This window comes from Oncorhynchus keta, chromosome 14 (genome assembly GCF_023373465.1).
Source record: "Oncorhynchus keta strain PuntledgeMale-10-30-2019 chromosome 14, Oket_V2, whole genome shotgun sequence".
NCBI classification, from domain to species: Eukaryota; Metazoa; Chordata; class Actinopteri; order Salmoniformes; family Salmonidae; genus Oncorhynchus; species Oncorhynchus keta.
The window spans coordinates 29646788-29670372 of NC_068434.1; the positions used below are offsets into that span (position 1 = coordinate 29646788).

Genomic DNA, 23585 nt, shown 5'->3' on the forward strand with positions numbered 1-23585 from the left:
ATCCCCTGTCCAGATTTAATGTGAAACTTTCCTCATGTGTTTCTCTAATGGGAATTGCTTTCTGCTGGCATCCTCCATCGGAAGACATTTGGCCAGATCCTTTGGTGCAGCAGCAAGCTAACTGAATCGTAAAGGTTCTAATTTATGGCCAGTGATGTGAAGGAGAGTGAGCCAGCACGAAAAACACTAATGTCAGCTCACTGATCACACAAAGGGGATAATGGGACAGAAAGGACCTTCTGACTTATGAGACACACACACACAGGGTTCCTGTTCTCTACTGAAGACGGTTCACTGTATTTAGAAAAACAGAAGAACACCCAGAGGAATAATATTAATAACATTTTAAATGTGAGTTGATGTATGTGAAAGTTCTCTCAATCACTGATTTCTGGTTGATTTAAAAAAATTAATGAAAAAATGTGTTTGCTTCTCAGCTGTTCTTTATCATTTTAAAATCTACCAAGGTGGGGAAACTATCAGCAATTTCCAAAGTTTGTTCAGTGTTTGTCAAAGGGCCACCTAAGAGGGTGTTTCTCATGAGACATACAGGTAGTACATGTATTATTGAGGAATTACATAATCTATCAACCAACCTAAAAAGGAAACAGTTATTCTAATAATCTCCTTGTACTGTAAAAGAACATCCTGAATCACCAATGCTATTATCTATACACTCCGGCAGGTAGCGTAGTGGTTAGTGTTGGGCCACTAACTGAAAGGTTGCTGGATTGTAAATCACCGAGCTGACAAGGTAAAAATCTGTTGTTCTGCCCCTGAGCAAGGCAGTTAACCTACTATTCCCTGGGTGCCAAAGGCATAGACGATTAAGGCAGCCCCCTGCACCTCTCTGATCCAGAGAGAGAAATGCAGAATACACATTTCAGTTGAAGGCATTCATTGTTCAACTGACTAGGCATATCCATTTCCAAACTCTTATTGCTGACTCATCCGGATAGTCAGGAAAATTAGTAGCAACTTCATGAGTGAATTCAATAGTGCAATAATACCAGAAATGGATGTATTCAGATGGACATGTTTTAAGTCTTTATTTGTGTTCAGTACAGTACATCATTGATCCCACTAAGAATATGTCTAAGGCATTGAAAATCAAGTATATTGAACACAGTGGTGCTCTTATATGCATATTGTGGTGACAGAAATGCACATAGGTTTTTCAAACAAATATTTCTTAGGCTAATACAATACAGTATTTGCTCACAAAACTCCACACATTCTTTCTCATTTCTCTCACCCATAGAGCACTCATATTGCATTTATTTTAATGTATTTCATATACAGCTATTTGCTTTTTATTATTTATCGCCTTGCTGGCACACACATGCATACACTGTCATGTTTTGCTTCACTCAGTGTACAGCCATACTACCTCTTTGCACACAAACATAAAGGCCTCTGCTGTATACCATGGTTTCCTGATTGATTGTACTGAACTAATGGATCTTTTTGTAGAGCACCTCAATATGGGACAATCAATGTGTCATTCATCAGAATCTTGATTTAAATATTTTTGTCCTTTGGCTTCTCTTTTTCCTCTGCCACTTCTACTTCCTTTTTGCTTTCATCCTCTTCTCCCTTATCATGCCCTTCTTCTGTTTCATTGGCTCCGTCCTCCTCTCCATCTCTACCTTCTTGGTTTTCATCTCCTCCATCGTCTCCATTTCCTTTAGCCTCCTCTTCTGCCTCTTCCTTCATATCTCCATTGTCATCTGTAGGTAGAGACAGTGTGATTAGTTGCTATCCGCTGCAGATACGGAACCTGACATCTCAAAACCTTCATGAATTTTTTTTGAAAGCACATTAATTTAAACTCTGGACAATACTGACCTTCTGCTTTTTTCTCTTCCTCAACATCCTCTTCCTTTGCTTCCTCGTCTCCCTTCTCTCCTTCCTCCTCCTCTTCCTCCTGAGGACTTGACTCAGCAGGCTGTGCTTGACTAGCAGCTATAATCTCATCTGCAGAGGAGAATGATGAGCTGTACATGCGTAGGTAGGGGACACCAGAGGTCAGGCTGGACTGCATGGAAAACATGGGGCGGTTGCGGGATGGGGCAACACACAGGCTTTGGGAATAGACACTGGACATTGCCCCTGGTCCTACTGCACTGAAGCGATTCTCCTCCCCTTCAAGCAGCTTCCTGGAAAGATAATAGATACATAGGGTAGATATGTAGATAACATGTAGATAATGAGAGACGGCACAAAACATGCTGATCTAATTTTATAAGCCACAGACCTGTAAGCTGCGATCTCGATGTCCAGAGCCATCTTAACATTCAAGAGGTCTTGATAATCCTTCAGGTACTGAGCCATTTCATTCTTGGTTGTCCTCAACTCGTCCTCCAGCTGGCCAATTGATTCCTGTTTTTGGAGAGATGCTTTATTATGTTAACAGTGTAACATGATTAATAAAGTGTTTATTGTGGAATAACTATGAAATAAAAACATTTTAAGTAATAGGGAGGCACTCTAAAACAATACTATACAAACTTAGCACTATTTTCTAGTGTAGACATATTTTCAATACACATTATTATCAAATTATTTGTACATGTAATCTACAGTCCAAAACTTACCTTGTTGACTTAACGGATACATTACACCGCATTTCTGTAGAATATTGTGTACATTTGTCTGAAGGATTAGGCTCAGCAGGGTCTAATGCAGATATTCAGACATGTGACATTTTTTAATGAGAAATTGTATGATTTTCATTCATGTTGCTCTGGCACTGACCTGTAGGGCTGCGATCTCAGCACTCTGTTCCTCCTCTACCTCCTGTAACTGATTCTCCAGGGACTGGTTCCTATCACGGCAGGCTTCAATCTCCTGGTTCCGTGTTTGAATCAGGCGGCGGTACTCCCCGGCATCTTCTTTGGCATTGCGAATGTTGTCTGTGTTGCGGGCGGTGCCTTCTGTCATCACACTCACCTTGCTGTGGAACCATTCCTCGGCTGACTGGAGGTTGCGATGTGCCAGTTTCTCATACTGGACACGGATGTCTCGGAGGGCTGAAGACAGGTCTGGCTTGGCCACCTCCATCTCCACGGACACCTGGGCATTGTACTGCACCTGGGCCTGCAGCTCAGCTATCTCCCCCTCGTGGAGACGTTTCAGGAAGGCCAGCTCATCCAGCAGCGTCTCCGTCCTCTTCTCCAGCTCAGCACGGCCCAAAGCAGCCTCATCCGCCCCTTTCCTGGCATCCATCAGTTGCCCCTCCACCTCTTCCCTGCTCACTACCTCCTCTTCATAACGTCCCTGCAGACTCTGCAGCACCTCCTCCATCTGGTCCCTGTGGTTCTGGGCAGCCTGTTTCTCATCGCGGGCCTCCTCCACAGCAGCACGGAGCTGGCGGATCTCGTGCTCATACAGGGACCTGAGGTGGGAGGGCTCGCTGTGCTTCTGCCTGAGGATCAGCAGTTCAGCATCCAGCACCTTGTTCTGCTGCTCCAGCTCGTGGACGCGCTCAATGAAACTGGCAAAGCGGTCATTCAGCTCCTGTAGCTGGGCTTTCTCCTGCGTCCGCACGGCCTTGAACTCAGTGCTCACCTGCACTGCCTGGCTGATGTCGAGTTCAGCAGCGGCAGCAGATCTGGGGGTAGACAGCAGCATGGAGGAGCTACGGCTGTATGTTGGGTAATGCAGTCGGGATGACCCATGGTATGAGAGGGGGGCAGAGTGCCTGGAATACACCGACCTGGATGCCATCCCTCCTGCACTGTCTCCATACCCTCCACTGCGCAGCATCACCCTCCTCTTGTGGGAAGAGGAGGGAAAGTAAGGGTCATAAGCAATGGAACTCATGACTTGCGAAACAGGCAGCTCTAACTGTAATAGAGTTGCTGGGTCGACACAGTGGAATCTGCATCACTGTATCTTTTATAGAGCTGGTAATGACTGTGACGCAAACGTTTTTTTTAGAGCACTGACAGCAGGGATCAATGATAGCGTCAGCCAGCCAAGTCTGAGCTGTTAAGGAAGGGAATGAGAGAGATGTAAGGGGTGGGGATAAGCAGTGATAAAGGGCGGGGATAAGCAGTGGAGAGACGGAGGGCAATGAGGACAGTCTGAGAAAACATGACATACATTTAGCTGAGAAGCATGTCTATCTCTCTGAAACACGATGAATAGCAAATATTACCATTAGCCCCTAAAAACAAACAAAATCTCAGCAGTGCATCAGGTGACTGCAGAGGCTTTAAACTACAGCGCTGGCAATTGAGGGAGCAAGACTTTTGCCAACAATGACACAGCACTGCACCATTTTGCCACTACCCTACAACTGTGTGAGTCCAGATCACTGCAGTGACTCATTTTGAACCTCATTTTTGTATGTTTATCTTTTGCTCCACATTTGTATCAGTATTAAAAACCATTTTTATGTAGCCCTTAGTTCAGGCTTTATGGTGACAGTACTACTGGACTGACAGTTGCAGGTTTCTGGATTGAAACCCATTTGGGCTATCCCCTTAATTTTCAACAACATTTTTCCTTTATCTGGCTATTCAGACAAGGCTCTAGTCTAGATATGCAACCTCGCACAGACTCCAAAACAATCCATACACAATGGTCACAGCTTCGGGAAGCCTTTTGAAGACAATTTAAAATTGTGAATGTAATTATATTTTGTGAAAATCAATTAATCATCTAAAGATATTTCCCTCTATCTAGCTACTCAGACTCTAAATATGCCATACCAGCTCTCAAACCTCTAACATGTCTATTTAAAGTTAATGTCTTAAGAAAGCTTTATGAAGACAATTAAAAGTTGTGAATGTAATGATATTTTCATGAAAATTCTGATTAGGCACCAGGTATACCATACAAGTGCTCACAGATCTAACTGATGCATATTTAAAGTTCCACTAAGAGGAAGCCTTATCAAGAAAATTAAGTGTTGTGAATGATATTTTTGTAAAAACGTCTAAATTCTCTAAAAACATGTACTCATATTATTCTGTAGATATACCATGCTATTTCTCACATCAGGTTCACAGGTAATCAAGCATGGAGGGTTTTTACAGCTAATACAAATCACTACTGTAATTCATCATTTCAAGCATCCTTGTCGTCCCAACCCCATAGTCCCAAAACAGGTTACTGCTGCATAAATCAGTTTGCCTTGGTTACAGAGACCACCACACCCCACCAAAGATGCTTTACTCTGGTTTGAGATAAATGTTATGAGTCAACCATGGACAAAGATGCCCATTGCCCATTGCCCCCAACCTAACCTGACTCCTATGTATCTTTGCCATTGGGTAAACCAGAAGAGGCGAAGCGAGAGGGTTTACTCTGCCCCAAATCTTTCCACGAAAATAAGACCACGAAGTGGTCAATGAAAGTGTCGATTTTGGTCAACAAAAAATGTAATTGCTAATTTGTTACCAGGCTTATTTGATCGAATAGAAGTTTCGTAATGTTCGGGTTGTTATGAATGCATTGATATAAGTGGACGCACGTGGCATTCCGGCAACTTTGGTCACACACGTATCTGCCCTCTCATTGGCTAGAACGGTCCCATCTGATCTCGCCTCCTCCCGCCTGGTTTCCATTTTTGTTATTTGCATTGTTAGAGCGGTCACTCGACTATTTTGTCAAAGAATATATTATATTTGGGTAAACTGGTTTTGCACGGCATCGTATTTATTATTATTATTTTTGTTGTCAAATATAACAGACAGACATTATGGAGTTTAATAATTGAAAATAACATAAAAGCATACGCGAAGTGACGATGACACTTATTTTAGAAACTAATTTACAATATTATAATATTGGGCTGTAGACAAGCTTTTCTTATTATTTAGTCATTTCAGAGATTCAATTATAGACATAAAGTCTATCAAGAATACTTAAAAGAAGGGTTGCCGGGGGGTCTGAATAAAAGCCCGAAATGAAGTGAACAGAGCCGTGCACCAATTGCGGACAATCAACTGAATATCAGATCTTATGATTGGCGCTTCGAACCCACCCGGTATTAAGCTGTCCAATAACCCACGATTTTACTAGTCATCGGATCATTCCCCCATGCAGAGTGAACGAGCTCTAGTGCATTTACAACAACAAAGGAGTGTCAAAGTTTTCAAGACCCTCACAGCCAGCTGGCTTTATAATATTGTATCATATTGATGCAGACTCCCAATATATGTTCGATTGTAAAAGTACCGAACAAGTCTGGTCAATGCAGGGAATGATGAGATTGGGAAGGATTGGTAAGTGGCTAGTAACAAAAATGAGCAAGTGATGCACACCGAGACTATTAGCTAGCTAGCTAGTTGTACCGCGCTAGCTAGCTACTGAGACTGATTCGGTTCAGGATGGAATAAGGATAGCAAGTAAGCTAACTATACATTTTTTGGAATTAAATCAAAAACCTCACATCGGTTAGTTTTCTATCGGTAGATTGTGATGTCAAGTATTATTTTTTTTACAAGGGTATCACTAACGTTAGCTAGCTAGCTATGATTCTACATGGGTTATCATCGGTGTTTTGCAGCTTGCCTCCTATCTTTGCCCTAGACGATCGATAGCTAGCTAACGTTACATAGCATCATTTCTGACACTGACATTCACTTGCTAGCTAGCTAGCTATACACTTCATGTTATTAACTTCTATTTTCAACATTGATCTTTAGCTTAGCATTGCTGCAGTTGTTTTGAAAAACTATTTCAACTAAAGAGTAACGTTACAGTACATACAGTTAGCTAACTTACATCTCCTGCAGCAATGTTTATCCAATATCATTTGTGTTTGTAATCTTGTCTGTAGGTCTGGACAGTTGGAATTGATGACCATTGTAAGCGCATGACTCAAAGATGGTTTGTTTCTTTATTTTATATCCTAACAATCCTATACAAATAGCCAAATCTTCCAAAGTAGTAGCGATGAAGTAGTTGCCCAATGCATTCTCCTGAACAGGTAGTCAAATCGCTAGTCATACTGTACCAGTACCACATGTTCAGTTTTTCACAGGACCATCAATTCTCACATTTGTATTGCACATTGATGTCTTTGGCCAATAATGTAATATTTTATTTTCTTCAGATCCGGATTGCAGCACTAAATGCAGCCTCAGCCGCAGCGGATGAGTCTGAAGACCCTCTGAAAACTAAAAAGAGTCGAACTAAGGAGGCACAGGTGTGGTAATCTTGCTGAGCCGCATTACACCAACCACATTTGGTTAAACTTTGCTTTCAAAGTAGATATTTGCTTGTTCTGAATTATTTCCCTATTTTTCCTCTACAGGAAGCAGAGGCATTTGCTTTGTATCATAAAGCATTAGATCTTCAAAAGCATGACAAGTTTGAGGAGTCTGCAAAGGCTTATCATGAACTCCTCAAAACCCCATTGCTCAAAGAGGTATCATTCCCTTCAGAGACGCGATGTGTTTCACTGCATGTCTTATTGAAATGATCCTGCACAATAACCCTTTATATGATTTAACATGTTGTCATGCCTCTCACAGGCAATGCCCTCGGACGACCAAAAGGTGGGTCTTAAGCATCCAGGGCTGATGCTGAAATACTCTACCTTCAAAAACCTGGCTAGTTTGGCTGCGCTGCGGGATGATTTGGAGACAGCCATGGAATTTTACTTGGAGGTAAACTCATCCAAAGAGAGCATAAGTTATGTAACCTATCAGTAAACCATATAACTAATAAGGGGTAAGGAACATCTTAGCGGGAGATTAAATGTTCTTTAGTGTACACAATACATTTGTTCAAGTCCATGTGACCTGAAGATACAGTATATGTTTTCTCGCAGGCTGTGATGCTGGATTCCACAGATGTGAACATGTGGTACAAGATTGGTCAGGTGGCGGTGCGACTGTTGCGCATTCCTTTGGCGCGGCATGCCTTTGAGGAGGGTCTGCAATGTAACCCAGACCACTGGCCCTGTCTGGATAACCTCATAACTGTTCTTTACACACTCAGTGACTACAGCTGTGAGTCATTCCTCTGTATGTCTGTCCTCTGTCACTGTGCAAAGGACTAACTAATCAGTATTGTTTTTATCATATTTCTTACTGTTTAGAACTGTTGATTTGAAAACAATGTTTAAGGGTGGTCCAGGTGTGCAAAAATGATGAAGGGGATAATTATCTATCATACTGTTTTCCAGGCTGTTTGTATTTCATCTGCAAAGCCCTGGAAAAGGATCATTGTTACACCAAAGGGCTGGTGTTGAAGGAGAAGATCTTTGAAGAACAGCCTTGTCTGAAGAGGGACTCCATGCAAATGTTCTTGAAGTGGTACAGCCCTTCTACCTACCTGTTTACTTATCCTAAATGTGTGCTGTCATACAGCAGTCCATGTGGTCATGATCTTGTCCTCATGCTCCATATGCAGTGACATGTCCATTCACTATGTGGAGGTGGATGAGGAGGAGACCCAGGCCATTGTGGAGGAGGCGATGGATCTGCGACGGCGCAGGCAGGCTCTCTCTGCCCGGGAACCCAAACCAGACCTGGTCCTAGTCCAACCCATCCGCTGTTTCTCGTGAGTCTTCACACTTAATCTTATCTGTTGACAGGTGGATGCACCTCCACTTCTCCTCGTTTAGTTTCACAGGATACAGAGTTGCTGTGAATACTTAAACATGTATTTATTTTTTGCAGTTTACTCCCTTGCTTTTCACTTTGATTAATGATAGGATTGTTTTAATTGACAAAGCATTTAGCATTGTTATGATTCTCAGGTGGAAGAATGTTGGAGAGAGCCTCCTTGCCATGTACAGACATCAGACAACCTGCGAGCCGCCACGTCCAAGCCTGGGCCGCAGAATTGACCTGTCCCAGTACCGCGACCCCAACTGCCTCCAGGCCTTGCCTCCTGAGCCCTGCCCTCCTGTCAGTGATATTCAGACCATCCCCAGCAGCAGCCCCAGCTCCTCCCTGCCTCCACTTCCTGTCCCTGAGCCATCAGCACTGTCCCAGCCCAGCCCTCTGGTTCAGATCACACAGAGCCAGACAGTAGAGGTCATTACAACTACAGCCCCCTCTGTTGGTCAGTTGTTTCTTTTCATCTAATTTAGCATGTCAATTCCATTGATTTGCAAGCATTTAGACAACAAAACAAATTGTGTCAGAATGGCTTATTGTATGCTCTGATAATTAATGTATTGTTTAAATGTCAATTTGTGCCTTCACAGCTATGGACACATCCTTCACTGTGAAGGAGAAGAAGGCCCCTAAGAGGAGACGCACAATGGAGGACAGCGGAGACACTGCCAAGCGCCGCTCAGCTCGGGTCAGAAACACCAAGTGCAAGAAGGAGGAGAAGATCGACTTCCAGGAGCTGCTTTTCAAATACCTACCATCCAGGTATTGTCATGAACCCCAAGGGAACAATAACGACGCAATGCAAATATATTGTTTTGGATGGTGATGAGGCTCTCCTGTTCCACTCAGACTAAAGAAGTTTGACCTTGAGGATGATGACGAGAGCCTGAGTAACCTGGAAGCTCAGTGTGAAGTTAAGCAGGACTCCGAGCTGCTCCATGGCAACAGCGGCATGCTTTTAGACTCTATTGAATACATGGAATCAGGTACATGTCTTATACAATCCTCTACATGACTCAAATGCATTAATGTCAAACATCTTATAGGATTTACACGACATTGTCTTTCTTCATCCCCAGAACAAGAGGATGTCCACAACTTCCTGCTCAATAATATGAGCAATGGTGGGATATTAGAGTTGATGATGTGCTATCTGAAAGCGGTGGGTCAGAAGTTCATGGAGGAGTGGCCTCGGGGGCTGACTGCAGTGGTGCTGGAGGTGTATCACAGCTGGAGGAAGCACAGTAGCGGCCTGCCCAACCCTCTGCTCCGCGACTGCAGTAATCAACACATACGGGTATGGGACAGCCCAGGGATCTATTGTGACTCTCCTGATTTGTTACTTCATCAACAGTGTTTTAAATTGAAGTACCAATGTTTTGTCATCCCACCTATTGCACCTGTCAATCTGTCTGTAAATTAGTTGTAATTGGTGTTTCATGTGCAGGAAATGTTTCTGATGAGCCTATCATGTATGGAGCTTCAGTTGGAGCAATGGTCTCACAGCAAAGGCAAAAATGGTATGTGTCAAACAGATCGCTTTACTTTGGTATTCCTTTATGAAGTAACCATATTGGTTGGCTTCTTTTTGAATAACCGTACTGGTATGTTCCTTACTTTTTATTTTTTGTAAAGGGTCGCCGAGAAAGTGCAGTGGGGGCCAGAGCAGTGTTGTGTGTGAAGCAGAGTTCCCAGGGCAGCACTTTGAAGGGGACATGTTACAGCTGGCCTTGGGATCATCACAGGGGTACTTGTTTGAGGACAACTGGGTGGCCGTGGTGGTACGTGTTTACTGGCTCAAGGCACGCTTCTTGGCCCTGCAGGTAACCTTAACATTCATCCTGTAACCTCATTTACCCATGTTTTCTTTTGCATATTTCCCTTAGCGCATCATACCGAGTTGACCCCTCCCAATAAATCTCACATATTGATTTTTCTTAGTCATTGAATTGAATCTGATCAACATTTTCTGTTGATGTGATTCATAACATAAGTCTTGTTTTGTGTGCTTGTCTTCTCACAGGGAGACATGGACCAGGCCCTGGAGAGCTATGATGTGTGTACAGACATGCTGCAGAGTCACGCACGGACCACAGAGGAGGACAAGTACACCATCTACCTGCCCAACCTGCGTGTGGATGCAGCCATCTCAGTGGAGGAGGTCAGTGACCAGTAAAACTAGCACACAAATACCCTATTTGAATAACATGCACTTGGCCCTCACATGTGATCTATTATTTTGTCCAACCATCTCGTTAGAGCATGTAGGTCCCCTGTGACTTTGAGTTGTCTGGTTCATCAGAAAGAGTTTCTTTCTCCAAATGTCATTGACAGATTGATAAGAAGCTGAAGTCTCTGGAGCGTTGTCAGTCCCTGGAGGAGATCCAGCGTCTGTTTGAGTCTGGGGACTATGAGTCTGTGGTGCGGCTGCTGCAGCCCACCCTCAGCTATGGCTCTGGGCGGGTCAAGCCTCTGGAGTTTGTCAGCTCTGTTCCTGAGAGGCCTGCCCAGCTGCTTCTGCTGCAGGTTAGCTTCTGGATTCATACAGCAATAGTTGTACTGTGTTCCGTGTCTTTTATATGAGTCTCCTTTTTTAAGAAGCCTTTCTATGTTTGGCATGGCACTACTTATCAGTGTGCTATCGATGTAGAAAAGGACAAGCAGTGTTATTGCTTATCACGTCAGTACATTCTATGAGCATGATGCCATGTACAATAGACAGCCATTGAGCCATTTTTAGATGGATGACATTTTTCCTCTTTTCTCGGCATATCTGTACTCCAGAACTCCCTGTTGAAGCAGAAGGACTATCGTCAGTGTCTGGAGTGCACCGAGGTGGCCCTGAACGAAGCCCTGCAGCAGCTCAACGCTGTCCCAGCCAGCTCTCACTCGGCCAAAGAGGAATGGGTCTCCACCATCACAACACTGCTGGGAGGCATCGAGGTCTGCTTCACAGAGGACCTTCAACTCCTGAGCAACGTCAACCGCTACACCAGCATGGCCCGGCTGGCCAACAACCTCATCCAGGTCAGATGGGGGAAACCGGGGAAACACTGCCTCTAATGTATCTGGTAGACACAGAGTGTGTTTGGAAACAGAAAATCATATTCAAATTTGTTGTGTGTCTTATCTCCAGCTGATTGACTGCATCATGGTGATCCCAGATGATCCCAAGGAGCCTAATTTCTCCTCGGTCCTGCCCTGGATTCTCCTGTACCACATCATCAAACACGAGGAGGCTGCTTTCAACTGCCTGCTTCGCCAGCACATATCAGTAGGGGACGATGAAGGTATGTGGTGGTGGACTACATCATGTTCATAACTGTGAAGATGTCCTGTTTAAATCCATTTTGGAAGCCCTAAAATGACTTGTTCCCTGTGACCCTCTTCAGAAGACTCTAACACCCCCATGCTGCCCTCCTCCTTGATGCTGCTCAACACGGCCCACGAGTATCTGGGCCGCCGCTCCTGGTGCTGCAAGTCAGATGGTGCTCTGCTCAAATTCTATGTGAGTTGGTCAGCAGGGCTGCGATTGTGTGGACATCCTCTGTCAGCTCAGTTAATTTCCTGTTTTGTTTACCTATGATATGGCTTTAATTAGTTTGTAATTGCTTTCAAAGTATTTTTCATAATTTAATCAGGATAGAACGTTACTAGTGTTGTCTTCATGTTCAGGTTTGTGTTCTGGAGAAAGAGCTGGCTGCCTCCAAAGCGGAGGCCACCCATCCCTACAAAGAGGAGTTGGAGATGGCCTTGGAGCAGTGCTTCTACTGCCTGTACGCCTACCCCAGCAAGAAGAGCAAGGCCCGCTATCTAGAGGAGCACTCTGCTCAACAGGTCAAACACCCAGCCCTCTTACAGGGATACTGTGAGATCTGACATTCAAGCCCTTGTTTTACTTGCGCTGCAAACAGGGACATAAAATGGTGTCCACGAGTCCATCTGACTCTGGGTAAGTAGAACCAGAGCCAGAATGCCAGAATCCAACAGTATCCCTTTCATGTCATATTACTGACTGTCCTTTACCTTTCAATGCCATTCACATTTCTGTCAGGGTTTGTCCTATTGTTTTGAGAGAGGAGAAGCTAATGGAAATCATGTTCAATCATGTGAGATCATGTAATATGTTCAACTGGCTACTAGGTGGCTGTCAATCCGTCATGAGGTTGTTTACACACTGGTACTGGCTTGTAGTGTAACTGATATGCAGTAATTGCATGATGAATAGACTGCTCCTAAGAGACCAGGTTAATTAGTTCTTGAATGCAATCCCCGACTAATTAACTGGTTGGTCATCCGAGCCATAAGACCCAAGGACTCTACTAGAATGGGTCAAGACATGAGTAAGCAATTTGTGTACTTTCAGGGAATTTTTATGAGATTGATTATCTGGCTGCATCTGATTAAGAATGTACCAGCCAGTGCTGTTAGTCCCTTCTCATGCTAGAGGGAATCACCAAGGTTTCAGTTAGAAGCTTATTTTCTATCTCAGGGCCATCAGACTGTTAAACAGCCATCACTAACATTGAGTGGCTGCTGCCAACATACTGACTCATCTCTAGCCACTTTAATAATTAAAAATGGAATGTAATAAATATATCACTAGCCACTTCAAACAATGTCACTTTATATAATGTTTACATACCCTACATTACTCATCTCGTATGTATATACTGTACTCTATACCATCTACTGCATCTTGCCTATGCCGTTCGGCTATCGCTCATCCATATATTTTTATGTACATGTTCTTATTCATTCCTTTACACTTGTGTGTGTATAAGGTAGTTGTTGTGACGTTGTTAGATTACTTGTTAGATATTACTCCATGGTCGGAACTAGAAGCACAAGCTTTTTGCTACACTCGTATTAACATCTGCTAACCATGTGTATGGTGCCTGTAATCGAACCCACAACTGCTGAAGCTCCAGACACTCAACTAGTCTAAAGAAGGCCAGTTTTATTGTTTCTTTAATCAGAACAACAGTTTTCAGCTGTGCTAACATAATTGCAAAAGGGGTTTCTAATGATCAATTAGCCTTTTAAAATAGTGTATGTATGCGTTAAAATAATATAATAATTATATAAAAAAAACAATTTAACAGTACAATACAATATTTTTTCTTATCAAAACTAAATGTGCCTTTCTTTGGCGTGCAGGTGGAACTCCTGTGGAGCAATGCCCTCTTCATGTTCCAGTACTTCAAGCCCAAGACTCTGCCTGAGTTTGACAGCTACAAGACGAGCACGGTGTCTGCTGACCTGGCCAACCTGCTGAAGAGGATCTCTGGCATTGTGCCCCGAAGTGACACTCCCATCCTCACCATGGATGAGGTGTCAGCCTACATCGAGGGCACAGCTGGGAAGGTCAGTACAGGGCATTTATGAGTCACAAATGCTAATTGCCTCAACCTGGCTTTACATGTTGCCATGGTGAGTGCTTTAGGTCTATAAAGCACATCATGACCATTCATTATAGGTTATGACACTGTACAAGTCATATTATACATTCAAATATGTCTGGTTTACAAATGGAATACTTAATATGTATAAGATTCTAGTTGAATCTCTAAGACTGATGTCAGACCTGACCTTATCAGCATAGTAGATCATGAGGAGATCATCCAGTGGTTCTTCCCACCTAGGAGCCAGTACCTTGCCTTCCTGAGGGCGGCGCTCCAGCACCCCCTGTGGTCAATGAGATCTTCTACCTCCTGGCTGACTACCACTTCAAGAACAAGGAGCAGTCCAAGGCCATCAAGTTCTATATGCATGACATCTGTGTTTGTCCAAACAGGTCAGTTCTGTTCGCTGCTATAGTTCTGTTGTTTTAGTATTAACATTTTAAGCAACTCAACATGAATATATGTTTTTTTTACCTTCAAGGTGATTTCTAAATGGTGTGATGTTGATGATTTTCCCTTGGCATGATTCATTCTATGGTTGTAGGTTTGACTCCTGGGCTGGCATGGCACTGGCGAGGGCCAGCCGCATCCAGGACAAGCTCAACTCTAACGAGCTGAAGAGCGATGGCCCCATTTGGAAGCACTCCCTGGCTGTGCTCAACTGCTTTAAGAGGGCCCTGGAGATCAACAGCTCCAACCTGGCTCTGTGGATCGAGTACGGCACCATGTCCTATGCCCTGCACTCCTTCGCCTCGCGTCAAGTCAAACAGTGGAGGAGCGAGCTGCCCCCTGAGGTCGTCAAACAGGTGCAGTGGACAGACCATTGTATAGAATACTCATAGGCACTGTATTCTGTTGTACTTCTCTAAACTAAATGATGTCACACCCTGTCAGTTCAGGTCATCATGTGTCTGAATGAATTGTTTAGTCAATTGATCTGTCGAGGGGAGGTAAATCACTGCTGACAGTATTGGATTTAATGTGTGTTTTTCAGATGGAGGAGAGGAGAGATACAATGCTGGAGACGTCGTCCCAGTGTTTCCAAGGGGCGTCTCGGTGTGAGGGGGATAGTGATGAGGAAGAGTGGCTCATCCATTACATGCTGGGGAAGATAGCGGAGAAACGAAAGCAGCCACCCCGGGAATACGTCCAGCTCTACAAACAGGTGCACAGCAGGGGACACTATCTGTGGACTCAAGTGATTCATAGGTCTGCCTTGCAGACTAGATTTGTACAGACTGGGGGAGTCTGAGGGCTCAAAGGAGTAGGTATGTCCATGGAGGCCAGTATGGTGGAAGGGGAGTGATGGGGAAACTGGGAAGTCAGAGGTCAGATGATGCAGCTCTGTCTGTACGTCTTTCACCTCTCCAGACCCAGTCCTTCAATTGTTTAGCTCCATTTTATAACTTCGAATCACTGTGTATCTCTGTTTTGTTTTTCTCTTCTTCCAGTTCGTCTTTTGTAGTGTGTTTTGCTGCTCTGTTATAACAAGTCTAACACGATGTCATCAATTTATTAAGCAATATGTGTGAAAGGCTGAGATCTGACCATTGCAAGTTATTGACTATGGTAACCAGTGTTTCATTGTGTGTAACACCCATCAGATGAGATTGAGCAGTGTGTCTCTCCTCTCTTTTTCTTCCCACGCAGGCAGCACATTATCTGCATGAGGAGGCTGCCAGATACCCTCGGAAAATACACTACCACAATCCACCTGACTTGGCTATGGAGGCCCTGGAGGTACACATGCTTCAGACCAGAGGGTTTCTAGCTCCAGTCCCCACTGGGCCATAACATACAGTTGTGCTTTTGCACATGAAGCAACCACTTAAAAAAAGACAGTTTATTGCTGTGTTCATGTAGAACAGTGGTATTCAAAGTCGGGGTCGCGGGAGAACTGCAGCGGGGTCGCCCCCAAAAATACAATTCAGAGTATTGTATGGGACAATATACAAACGTTTTTGAGAAATAATAATTAGATGGGTTCTTTTTGTTGAGTTTCTTTTCATTTTTATACGAGCTGAACTTTTAATGAATTGAAGGTTATTTGTTGACATATAAAAATCGAAAGTTTGCTATTTATAAGGTTGTGTCATTGGATTCGGGGTCGGGTGGGGTCATGACATTTTTGGAGGGGGGTGTCCCCAGAAATTCTGGTGAAAAAAATGGGGTAACTCCTGAAAAAGTTAGAATAACACTGATCTAGAAGGAATTACATGCAAGTGTCCTTTTTGTGTAGTAGATAGATGTGTAGAGAGTATACCTCATCTTAATAAATCCCTTTGACTCTCTGGCATCTCTCTCCCCCAGCTGTACTTTCGTCTGAGTGCCACCATCCTAAAGCTGCTGGAGGCTGAGGAACCGGACCTGGAGCACGAGATCTTCTTCAACATCCTGGCTGAGGCAGCCACCGGACCCTTCGCCAGGGGGGAAGAGAAGAGCATGCCCAGGTCCCACGAAAAGTGAGGGGCCTCAACCTTAGCCTGGGATCTATGCTCTTTGTTATGAAACTCGCTCTGTGATTCGCCTACAAATCAAAAGAAAAACATGAAATTCCCCCACTCTGGTCCAACCTTTTGTTTTGTCCCCTTCTCTCTCACCTCAGGGAGAAGCCCCTCTTCATGATGGACGAGGACTCCCACTGCTCTGTGTCGTCTGTGTGCGCTGCGGCGGATGTTCATGGGGCCTCCCTCCCCTCCAACGCTGCAGGTCTGACATCCCCACCTTACACGGCCACTCCGGTCGACCACGATTACGTCAAACGTAAAACCCTCAGGAGGCAGCAGCAGACGTGGCAGCAGCAGCATGAGGAGGAGCAGCAGGCTGATGGTACAGTCCCAGTCCTAGACGCTGCTTCTGGGCCTCTGGGCCCTTCCTTCACTGGGCTGGGTGAGGAATCTCACTGGGCTGGGGAGTAGTGGTGGTTAGAAGGTTCATCACTATGATGATAATGGCTTTGGTTCCAGTAAGGACCCCATATGCACTGGGTGATTGGGATATCATGGTAAAATGGGCAATATGGCATCTCAGGATATGTGGATATTGTTTTACTGCACTATAAAATCAACAGCGTTTCGTTTAGGCAAACAGGTGTGAAGGTTGAGTTTGGCAGACAGCGTCCAGGCCTGTTTGTTGAAATATATAGTCAATATTTAGACTTTTGTGGTTGTCACCCTCTTCCCCCCTTCTTTCCCATTTCCCTTGCTTCTCCTTTTGATGACATCACCAGTTTCTATTGCAACTTCAGGAGACCTTGTGTCCCTGCATAGATCATTTTCTCATCGCCTCTTATGAAGACATTTTGAGAATAGATCCTGTTTTGATTTTATAATATGCTCTTTTGATTTCATCAGGTGTTTCTGATGACTGTTCTTACTATACAAATAATTATAGCAGGGCAATTATTTATGAAAATAATGCAAGAAGCTTGCTGACTATCACATTAGACTTGGTTGCCAATATGTTCCCTGTAAGCTGTGGTGTCTTTATAGGGGGTAATGGCTAGTAAAGTAGAAGTCTGTCCTGGACAGAGCAGGCTTTTAGTGTGTTGTTAACTCTAGACCCGCTGTGACAAACCCAGAGCCACAGACAACCAGGTTTCCATTGAGAGGTTTTACCTGATCCCAGTGAACAGTTGCTGAATTGCTTGAGGTACCTCACAGTACTCTTTAGTAGCATTTCACTGCATGTTCACTTGAAACAACTGAGCTAAATTGAAGATTGTCACCCACTGATTGGACACTTCTAGACACAAAAGCTTGTCTTTAAACAAATATGTGTCAAGGGAAGTTTGGTAGCTGTACTGAGACTGGGATCTGAGAACAAAACTATGTTTCAGAATTGTGCCCGTTACTGTTAGCGCAGTTCGATTACTAAACCAAAGTCTAGTGCTTGTTTTGCAGTGCCGTATGAGTATTACTGATGGCTGGTTCACTAGTAGCAGCAGGCCTGTTAGTAGAGGGAGGGAAAGGGGAGAAGGGGCTGAATTTAGAGTACACACTCTTTTTAAAGTGTGGGGAATCAGTCACCTTTGTAAAGAGTAATTTCAATGATTCTACTTTACTAGACCTACACTGTCCACATACAGACAATATTGTCATACAATATAACAGCATGGTTAGAGATCCTTCAATACAAGGGAGGTAGTTTTTCAAAATGAATTACAAACAAGATATCAGTTAATGCACTGATGCAACTTTGCTTTACATTTTAGCACTTAGCATTGCATGACAACAGTAGTGTGATGGGAGACGAAAGCAGTTTACTCTGAACTCCCAATTGCCGGTGAGATGATTGCGTGCTTCACCAAAGTGTGGATAAAAAAAATGCACCAAATCTCAGTGCACTAAACCTATGTTTATATTTATGCACCATTTTTAAGAGCATATTTTACAGAGGGGACGCAATCGTTAAAATATCACGTACAAAGAAGTGTGCGTGTGTCTGTTTGTACTTAGTGGGAAGTTAGGATGAGATATTTACATAATATGTTCCTGAAAAAAGTTTAAAGGCTTTTCACTTATAGAAACAGAGCTATATACAATAATGTATAATTTGCTTCTGTTTCCCATAATTTAAATGATATTCACTGCAACATTGTTTACTATGTTTGTTACATTGTTGCAAAGACGTCAAGGGGTAAAAACAAATATTTGCCGTGAGTGAAAAGATACAGTATCACTGAATGAATGCTGTTGTAAATATTGAACAAAAATATAAACTCAACATGCAACAATTTCAAAGATTTAAAAAAAGTTACAGTTCATAAAAGGAAATCAGTCAATTGAAATACATCCATTAGGCCCTATGGGTTTCACATGACTGGGAATACAGATATGCATCTGTTGGTCACAGATGACTTTTTATTTTATTTTTAAAGGTAGGCGCATGGATCAGAAAACCAGTCAGTGTCTGGTGTGACCACCGTTTTGCCTCATGCAGCGTGACACGTCTCCTTCACATAGTTGATCAGGCCGTTGATTGTGGCCTGTGGAATGTTGTCCCACTCCTCTTCAATGGTTGTGCGAAGTTTATGGTTATTGGCAGGAACTGGAACACGCTGTTGTACACATTGATCCAGAGTTTTCCATAACATGCTCCGTGGGTGACATGTCTGGTGAGTATGCAGGCCATGGATGGAGAACTGGGACAGTTTCAGCTTCCAGGAATTGTGTACAGATCCTTGCGACATGGGGCCTTGCATTATCACGCATGATGTTATGGCGGCGGATGAATGGCACAACATTGGGCCTCAGGATCTCTTCACGGTATCTCTGTGCAGTCAAATTGCCATAGATGAAATGTTAATGTGTTAGTTGTCTGTAGCTTATGCCTGCCCATACTGTAACCCCACTGCCACCATGGGGCACTGTTCACAACTTTGACATAAGCAAACCGCTCTCCCACACGACGCCATACATGCTGTCTGCCATCTGACTGGTACAGTTGAAATCGGGATTAATCCGTGAAGAGCACACTTCTCCAACATGCCAGTGGCCATCGAAAGTTCCTGGTCTGGCGTGGTTACAAGTGGTCTGCGGTTATGAGGCTGGTTAGACATGTTATCAAAAGCAACGTTGGAGGTGCCTTATGGTAGAGAAATTAACATTTAATTATCTGGAAACGGCTCTGGAGGACATTCCTCCAGTCAGCATGCCAATTGCACGTTCCCTCAACTTGAGACATCTGTGGCATTGTGTTGTGTTATAAAACTGCACATTTTAGAGTGGTCTTTTATTTTCCCCAGCACAAGGTGCACCTGTGTAATGATCATGCTGTTTAATCAGCTTCTTGATATGCCACTTCTGTTAGTTGGATGGATTATCTTATCAAAGGAGAAATGCTCACAAACAGGGATGTAAACACAATTTGTCAGAAATAAGCTTTTTGTGTTTTTGCAAAACGTCTGGGATCTTTTTATCTCCACTCATAAAACATGGGAACAACACTTTACATGTTGCGTTTTATATTTTTGTTCCGTATAAATTGACCATTCATTACAAACAGCCTTGCAAAATATCTTGGCAGTATATACTGTAAAAACAGCTTTTGGTATTTTGTTTCCCCCCTATGCCCTGTTTAGCTTGAATGTCTGACTACTGCAGCCATATTGCCCATGTTGCCAGTTTTTCTGTCACCTTTTCCAGATTCCTTCCTACCTACCTACCCACCTGCCTGCTACCTCTCTGCCTGCTTGCTTCTGCCACCTGCTTTGTCATGTATATGCATGTGGATACCAAGGGATGTGTGCTGCCACTGGACAAATTCAGTCCTCTCACAAACAATCCACTAAATGGTTTATGGGCTACTATGGGTTACTATTTCGCTTGGGTTTGGTGTTGCTTACGTTTGTAACAGAGATCTTAACCTATATGATTGTATTTAAAAGTTATACAATGATTACTATGCTTTCCATTGCAATTGTGTTCAATTGATATTTACATTTTAGTCATGCAGAGCGACATACAGTTAGTGCATTCATCTTAAGATGGCTAGGTGGGACAACCACGTCATGCATAATAAGTACTATTTTTCCTCAAAGTAGCTATCAGCAAAGTCAGCGCTAGTATGATGATATAATGCCAAATCAGTCCGACTGTGGTTGGACCCTCATTGGTACACATCTTCTGAGATGGATGGTAGAAATGGACCACCATGTGCAGGCAGGTTTGCCAGTGGATCCAGTGGAGCCTTTCCTGCTTGATGCCTGTCTGAAGCGCATCATGGTAACCACAATATGTAAGCAATTGTGGGGAGTAGAGGCGGTGCTGTTCTCAATTGAAGCATATGTTTCTTTTCTTCAATCACACATGTACTGTAATATGATGTCTAATTGTCAAATCAGGAATGAAGCATTTTTTATTTATTTAAGCATATCCCAATATCTTCAACAGCCACCCCAGAACTTGACCATGATTACTGCCTGCCCAGGTCTCCAATGTGGCTGGCATCCCTGAATGGTACTGCACTTAAGACCCTCTTTTATATCCAGGACATTACAGAGTATCATGCACAATTTTAGGGACACAATTGCTCAGTGTAAAAGTGTCCCTAAATGAGTTCCACAAACTTTGTCACTACTCCACACTTTTTATTTTTATGGGGCAGTCCTTGCAACACCTATATCAGCTAAATTTGTACATTTAGCTAATTACAGGGCATCTTTAACAAGTCCCCTGAGCTCCTTTCACAGAACTTTGTTGCCCTCCTGCTAATTTGGTTATTATCTGCAGAGGATTTCAGCTTCTTGCTGAGGTTGCACAATGTGCTTATTAAGAAGAATGCTGGCATCTAGTTTTTAGGTGGCTTGAGTGCTGTGTAAAAGCAGAGGCCTCCCTCGAAGCATGACTAAGGTCTGGAGATTTTTGTGTATGTACGATTACTGTAATGGCTGTCTGGCAGATGAACCTGATGATGTTTGCATAAATAGACATACTTTGCTACACACACACCCCTTTTCATTCTTGGATACAAGTACCTATTTTATTCCTGAATGAAAACCTTAACTGCTTTGTGATTGATCCCTTGATAAGGAGTAGGTGGGTGTCCGTGACCCATCCATGGGTATGGCTGGTCCATGCGTGTGACTGGCACCCATGCCAGACCTATGTTTGTGTTTGACCCCTGGCAGAGCGCAGTCAGGACAGTGTGGTGGTGATGCTGTCTGACTCCAACTCCACCCAGGATGCCTTCACAGACCCCGCCAGCTCCCAGGACAGTAGCCATGCTAAGCTACAGTCTCAGTCTGGGAAGGGCAGTACGTCTTCCTCTGAGAACACCACCCCCATCAAGGAGGGCCAGCCTACAGTTGAAGACACAGGTGGGTGTTGTTCCTTTTATCCTGAAATGCAGTTAAGGAAATTAGTTCTACCCGAACACCAGCTTTAGTATTTGCTAAATGGGGTTTTTCTTTTGTGATATTGTAAGCCAATGACTTGTGTTTTAGAGGGGACAGGACATATTGAGAATGGATCATGTTAATATTTCGCTCCTCTTCAAACCCTGAATTCCTCAAGGCTCACATGGGGGAAGAAGCAATGAGGGCGCGACTGTAATCTTGCTGGAGGACAAAGAACAAGTCCAAGAAGTAGAAGACACCATGTCAGTGACAGTACCTGAGGCTGATGCCCAAAAGCCGACCATAGATCCCTGCCCTCATGCACTGCCTGTTCCATCCACCCCACCAAAGGTCTCGTCCACTCCCCAGGTCACCCCCCAAACCCCCACTCCTCAGGCCACCCCCCAGACTCCCGCCAGCGACGGGAAGAGCCGTCACCAGAGATGGCCCGAGCCCCCTCCAGAGGTTGTGGAGGTGCCCAAGGCCCTCCCTGCTGAGCGGACAGAGCAGCGCCACATGCTGGTGGAGATGTGTGTCCATGCTCTCTTCCTCTGCCTCAGCCGCTTCCCTCAGCACTACAAGAGCCTCTATCGCCTGGCCTTCTTCTACACCAACAGCAAGACCCAACAGGTTAGTTAGCCCACCCTCCCCCATAGCATGCACGGTCACTAACATTCATTCACAGAATGTTTAAACAGGAAAATTAAACAATTTATATACCACACCGTAAACCTATCATCAGTGGCATTAAATCTGACATTTTAAATCCCTCTGACACCATGAGTCTAGTTCCTCTTGTCAATTGTGCTAGTTTGCCTGCAGTTTATGTGACTACAGAAGGTGCTGAAAGAGGAGAGTGTGCTTTGTACACAAGGCTCTGTGGGTAGAGGTGTGCGTGGGTGGCAACAGCGCAGTGCTCTCTCAGCCAGGTTTGGCACAGCGAGGCTGCGTTGTGTCGTGACGTCCTACAGTAAGCATTTTGCCAGTCAGACCATCCTATGGGGACTGCTGGTCCCAATTCAATGAAGTTGGATTAGCCAATAACCAGGGCAGAGTTCTGGCCATTGATAACAGCTTAGTGAACTGTTACTGTTTTCTTTAGTAACCTTTTGAGACTTATGTAGCTCACCTCAGAGTGTGCTGTTCATCTTGTTGTTAGAGGATTTATTCAGGCAGGTAGACGGACCTGGGCCCGTGACTTGCTTTATTTTACTGCCCCAGTGTTTTAGACTTAACAAAATCACAAAGCCTACACCTTTAAGAAGTGAATAGGTCCTGAAAGTAAGTCCATAATTGTTTATTTAATTCCCTGTGGAGTTCTGTTAAAATGTCAAGTGACTACCTACTGCTCAGTGTTAGCGACCAGTGGTGGCATTGTGGGTGTTCAGGTCTGTAGACCTCTTGGTTAATAAGCGATGAACCCATTTGTTTTTTCAGTACAAATCCTACTTCCTCTGTTTTAAATTACAGGCTAAGGTTATTATACATTTGTCAGAGAATACTAGATTTATGGGTTAGTATTGTAACAGGAATGTGTGGTGGATAGATAGATGAGAATTTGAATAGCTCTGTCTCTATGCAGAATATTCTGATAGCTTTTATGAATTTGTATTAAATATGATAATACATAGTACCTTTTCAGCATTATGTTACGTTACAGCCTTATTCTACAATGGATTAAATAAAAACAATTCCTTAGGAATCTACACACAATAACCCAAAATGACAACTGAAATACCTCATTTACATAAGTATTCA

At 43.7% G+C, this 23585-nt stretch overlaps 2 protein-coding genes across 9 annotated transcripts in view; one reads left to right on the top strand and one right to left on the bottom strand.

Annotated features, from left to right (window-relative positions):
- Positions 1–1034: 1034 nt before the first annotated feature.
- On the bottom strand, positions 1035–5523 carry LOC118393168 (neurofilament light polypeptide-like). Of its 2 annotated transcripts, XM_035785555.2 has the most exons (5): positions 5410–5509; positions 2758–3777; positions 2258–2382; positions 1849–2159; positions 1035–1730 (listed from the first exon to the last, which is right to left on the bottom strand). In XM_035785555.2, the coding sequence occupies exons 2-5, from the start codon at positions 3766–3768 to the stop codon at positions 1522–1524; spliced, it is 1656 nt and encodes a 551-aa protein (XP_035641448.1). In that variant the 5' UTR covers positions 3769–3777; positions 5410–5509; the 3' UTR covers positions 1035–1521. The 2 variants fall into 2 exon arrangements, with proteins under 2 accessions (XP_035641448.1, XP_035641447.1); XM_035785554.2 differs by having other exon boundaries at positions 2758–5523.
- A 121-nt stretch (positions 5524–5644) lies between these two features.
- LOC118393166 (calcineurin-binding protein cabin-1-like) overlaps positions 5645–23585 on the top strand; it is a 64856-nt gene continuing 46915 nt past the window's right edge. The window contains exons 1-30 of one of the 7 annotated variants that reach the window (XM_035785546.2): positions 5645–6236; positions 6794–6843; positions 7070–7162; positions 7271–7384; positions 7491–7625; positions 7790–7970; positions 8147–8276; positions 8374–8523; positions 8723–9030; positions 9176–9347; positions 9435–9571; positions 9665–9882; positions 10033–10105; positions 10221–10408; positions 10609–10746; positions 10920–11111; positions 11370–11612; positions 11722–11875; positions 11978–12093; positions 12261–12422; positions 13746–13952; positions 14231–14382; positions 14535–14796; positions 14985–15155; positions 15641–15730; positions 16301–16452; positions 16596–16879; positions 20884–20949; positions 21621–21809; positions 22006–22457. In XM_035785546.2, the coding sequence (XP_035641439.1) occupies positions 6841–6843; positions 7070–7162; positions 7271–7384; positions 7491–7625; positions 7790–7970; positions 8147–8276; positions 8374–8523; positions 8723–9030; positions 9176–9347; positions 9435–9571; positions 9665–9882; positions 10033–10105; positions 10221–10408; positions 10609–10746; positions 10920–11111; positions 11370–11612; positions 11722–11875; positions 11978–12093; positions 12261–12422; positions 13746–13952; positions 14231–14382; positions 14535–14796; positions 14985–15155; positions 15641–15730; positions 16301–16452; positions 16596–16879; positions 20884–20949; positions 21621–21809; positions 22006–22457 (4932 nt within the window). In that variant the 5' untranslated portion in view covers positions 5645–6236; positions 6794–6840. Of the gene's footprint in view, positions 6237–6262; positions 6360–6793; positions 6844–7069; positions 7163–7270; positions 7385–7490; positions 7626–7789; positions 7971–8146; positions 8277–8373; positions 8524–8722; positions 9031–9175; positions 9348–9434; positions 9572–9664; positions 9883–10032; positions 10106–10220; positions 10409–10608; positions 10747–10919; positions 11112–11369; positions 11613–11721; positions 11876–11977; positions 12094–12260; positions 12423–13745; positions 13953–14230; positions 14383–14534; positions 14797–14984; positions 15156–15640; positions 15731–16300; positions 16453–16595; positions 16880–20883; positions 20950–21620; positions 21810–22005; positions 22458–23585 lie in introns of those variants that run through there. The other 6 variants (XM_035785548.2, XM_035785551.2, XM_035785547.2 and 3 more) reach the window with 6 other exon arrangements.